This window comes from Acanthisitta chloris, unplaced genomic scaffold, assembly GCF_000695815.1.
Source record: "Acanthisitta chloris isolate BGI_N310 unplaced genomic scaffold, ASM69581v1 scaffold6819, whole genome shotgun sequence".
NCBI lineage: Eukaryota > Metazoa > Chordata > Aves > Passeriformes > Acanthisittidae > Acanthisitta > Acanthisitta chloris.
The window spans coordinates 508-4,429 of NW_008690736.1; the positions used below are offsets into that span (position 1 = coordinate 508).

Consider the following 3,922-nt stretch of genomic DNA (forward strand, 5'->3'; position numbering starts at 1 on the left):
TGTTCAGAGCTGCTTGTCCCTCTCTGCACCCACCTTGACTCTGCTGGGGGGGGTGGCCAGGAAAGAGACGCCAGTGTCACCTCCGTGCCCCATTTGCTCCCCCTTACTGGTTACCAGTGGGGAGTTTGCGGTAAGTAAAGCCTGTCGAGCAGCTGAGACACAGCAGACTCACTGCAGATCGGGTGATGCTCCCCCGGGTGCTGCTGCTGCTGCAAAACTACGTGGCACCAGTGGCCCAGCCATGGCTTGGCCCCACTTACCTGGGGGAGCTTTCTGCCAGCCATCACCCAGCATCACTGCTGCTGCTCAGCCCCACGATGCAGCAGCGTTGTGGCTTCAGACTCCCCGTTTGAGAGCACGAAACTCCAGCCCCCAGGCTGGGGCGTGGAGCTCCCTGCCGTGTTTGGAGTCCTGCAGGAAGTAAGCAAGGAGATAGTGATAACATTTGCTAGGCTATTTTAGTAGCTCCCTGAGCTCAGCAAACAATGTACTAGGGGGAGGGGACTGACTATATGACTTGGTACCATCACTCACATTTTCCTACTTTTCTGCTTGTCCCTGTGGATCTCTAGACTTCCCCATCTCTTCCTCGATGCACTGAGACATTTGAGACACCTGGTAACCCAGCTACGGTGTTTGATCAAAGCCTCAGCTGAAACCCAACCTAGCCCTTTGCGGCTCCTGAATCATTCATGCTAGAACTGGCCACACCTCCCATGGCAGGGGCACCCTAGCTGACGCCCTGTGGAAGGATGGCTGTGGCATCAGAGTTTCTCCAGTTCTCAGCTAAAGAAGCAAGCTCTAGCAAAGATTTAGATAAGAGGCTTGGGGCAGCTCAGCCTTCTGGGAAGCTGGAGCAAAGAAGGGCTTTGCTGCGGTATTTGGGGCTTCTACATACTTTTTTTTGTTCTGGATGGGCGAAGAAAAATATGGCCCAGGTGGTTCCAGACAGATGGACAGGTGCTGCTGCATTTTAGGAATTAACTTATGAAGGGGGCAGGCTAAGACAGGATCCATTGCTTGGCCTCTGCTCTGTACTGGGGTGCATTTTCACAGAAGTGATTTCTTTCCAGCTGCCCCTATTTTTCTGTCCCTCTCCTCTTGGTACTTAGAGGGAAGATTAATTAAATACAGAATAAACGAGCTGTGCTTTTCTGTGAAGAGAAATCCTCTCTGGAGACCAAGGAAGCTGCCTGCTTGCCTTGCTGCTTTCTCATCCCCAAGCCAAGGAAAAAGAAAACCAGCAAAGGACAAGGCAACTGCCCCCAAAGTGTTTTCTGGTTTACTGAGCACCCCGTGACAGAGAAGAGGCACTGGTATGAGGCAAGGAGCATCTGACTGCTGCAGGAGGCTGCAGATGTCCAAGAGGGACAGGGACAAACATCTTCTTGTCCAGAGCTCCCACTATGAAGTTTCGTATGTGAGAGGAGTTGGGGAGGGCCTCACATCTGCACCAAACACATAAAAGTCCAGTTACTTCCATGCTCTGCACCACGATAACAGTAGAGGATGCAAAGATCCTCTGTTAATCACATCCCAGAGCCTTGCAGATGAACTCATTCATCTCTTCCAAGCCCGGTCACTATTCTTGTCAAGCCTTGCAGATGAACTCATTCGTTTCTTCCAAGCCCGGTCACTATTCTTGTCCAGTAAATGCAACAATTTCTCTGAGCATGTGGAGGAAAGAAAAAAACTTCTGAGATTTTTGGGCATGAGCTGCCCTTCAGCAGCCTGCTGGCACTGAGATTGTTCCAACTCTCAGGGCAAAGCTGCAAAGGTGATGTGCCGAGGGTCCCGTGGCCAGGCTGGATTGGCTGTTGAGGTTGTGTGTGCACCAGGGTCTGGCACTGAGAGCAGTCACAGGAGGAGCTGGTGGCTCATGGCTGGGCTGGAACCGCCACAGCTGAACAAGCAGAATTAATCTGCCTCAAAGCTGCTGCTGACAGCAGGTCTACTTTAGCAAACCCTAAGCTGAAACAGGCTATTTACAAGGTGCTAGCAAAGTTCATCTTGCACAGACTAAACCCGTTTTAGTTTTGGAGAAAATATTTCTTTGGAGTGGCGTGGCCAGGGATGCGTGCAGAGGCAGGGGAGATGTTGCCCAGGCAACACAGTAATGCGAGATGCTGCTGCAGCATGTCCTTGGCTGTGGGAAGGCAGAACTTCTCCCCAGCTGCAGAACAGAGCCCATGGTGATGGACAACCCCTTTAAGCCTAGCTAGCCAGTCTGTACTGCTTACCTGTTTGTAGATCGGCATTTGCAGCCGTGTGCCATCGCCATGTGCAGCACTGGCTCGGGAGGTAGCTTGTGTCCTCTGTAATGTCCCTCTCTCCCTGCAGCTACTGGGCTGATGATTGGCTGCCTGATCTACCCCGACGGCTGGGACTCGAGCGAGGTGAAACGCATGTGCGGGGACAAGACAGACAAATACACACTGGGCGCCTGCACCGTGCGCTGGGCATACATCCTCTGCATCATTGGCATCCTTGATGCTCTCATACTGTCCTTCTTGGCCTTTGTGTTGGGGAACCGGCAGGACAACCTCCTCCCGTCTGATTTCAAAGTGGAAGGTAAAAGCAGCTAGGGCTGAACTCTGAGGCCCCATCCTGCTGCAGTATTTCAACCCCACAGCTCAATGCTGTTACCTAGGAGGGTGATGGCTTCCTCCCTGCCATAGGCATCACATTGCTTCGTAGGGATGGAGAACAAGGCAGGAGCACAAATTAACCCAGACTACTTTTCACAGGCCTGGGGCTTTCTCCTAATCCTGTTTTAAATTGTTTCAGCCGTTTCTGAAAACAAACCTGGAAAACACCACATTAACACTGCAATTATCTTTTTATTTTACAGAAGAGGGAACCGAGTGACAGAGCTGATCACTACGTAAGTGATGCTTGCAGAGACTTTTAATATTTCTTCCCAGCATACAGAATGTTACTGTTCTATTTTGATTACTAAAGGAGTGACAACTGTATAGATTTTGGCACTGTAAGTCACAGTGGTTTGAGTTGTGATTAAAGAGAAAATTGTCTTTGCTTTGCCTCCCAAAATTGGGAAAACATAAATCCTTGCCAAGTGCTGAAAAAAAAGAAGCTTAAAATTTGGTCATACTCCATTTGGCAACAGCTGACTTATACTTTATGTTCCCAGGGACACCCAGAGCTCTTCTTCCAGCACCCCTTTACTTCAAAGTGACTTTTCTAGGAGGTTTAAACTTACCAACTTCTGTGGATTTTCTACAACTGTTTTCTTCACCCATGGGGCTGCTCTTGGCTCACAGCTCTCATGGAGTTTATTTGATGGGAAGAGCCCAAACTAGGGTTTTTCCAAGTCCATCAGCAAGAGGAAAGGGATGTCAATTTGCTGCTTTTTGCAGGGTTTGTACACCTTCTTTCAAGGAAATTACTTATGAATAAAAAAATACCATTAGTGTTTTGGATTTTGTGCTAGTCTCCTCAGGGCAGGGGAAACCCTCTGCTGCATCCCAGGCTGCCCTTTTACTTGAAAAAACACTATGACACAGCCAATTCCTAGCTGAGCCACTAATCGGTTTTCCACTCTGGGCAACAATAACTAAACACAAACCTTTGAAAAAAGGCACCTTTCTTGGAAAAAACAAACAAACAACAAAGCCAAACCCCAGTGTGCTGTGCTCCAGCAGGCCTATAACAGCTCTTAACCTAAAATAAGCCTGCATTATGATCTTCATTTCTACTTGCTGTAATTTGTTGGTTCCTGCAGCAGTCAATTCAATTTGGTTCTAACAAATACCTTCCAGTTTTATGCTTACATCTAAAAAAGAGTTTAAGGTTTAAAGACTTGTGGTAGGGAAGATAGCAGAGATATGACAAAGAAAAACATATTTTAGAATGGAAAAATTCCAGCAGTTTTCCTGCTATTTAATACTCAATCTTCTCTCCT

At 48.4% G+C, this 3,922-nt stretch overlaps 1 protein-coding gene across 1 annotated transcript in view; it reads left to right on the plus strand.

Annotated features, from left to right (window-relative positions):
• Positions 1 to 3,427, plus strand: part of LHFPL5 (lipoma HMGIC fusion partner-like 5) — a gene marked incomplete at its 5' end in the record, with an annotated part of 3,775 nt that extends 348 nt beyond the window's left edge. The window contains 3 exons of the mRNA XM_009081927.1: positions 2,341 to 2,577; positions 2,852 to 2,884; positions 3,152 to 3,427. Coding sequence (XP_009080175.1) covers positions 2,341 to 2,577; positions 2,852 to 2,868 — 254 coding nt within the window. The remainder of the gene's footprint in view (positions 1 to 2,340; positions 2,578 to 2,851; positions 2,885 to 3,151) is intronic.
• Between the last annotated feature and the right edge of the window lie 495 nt (positions 3,428 to 3,922).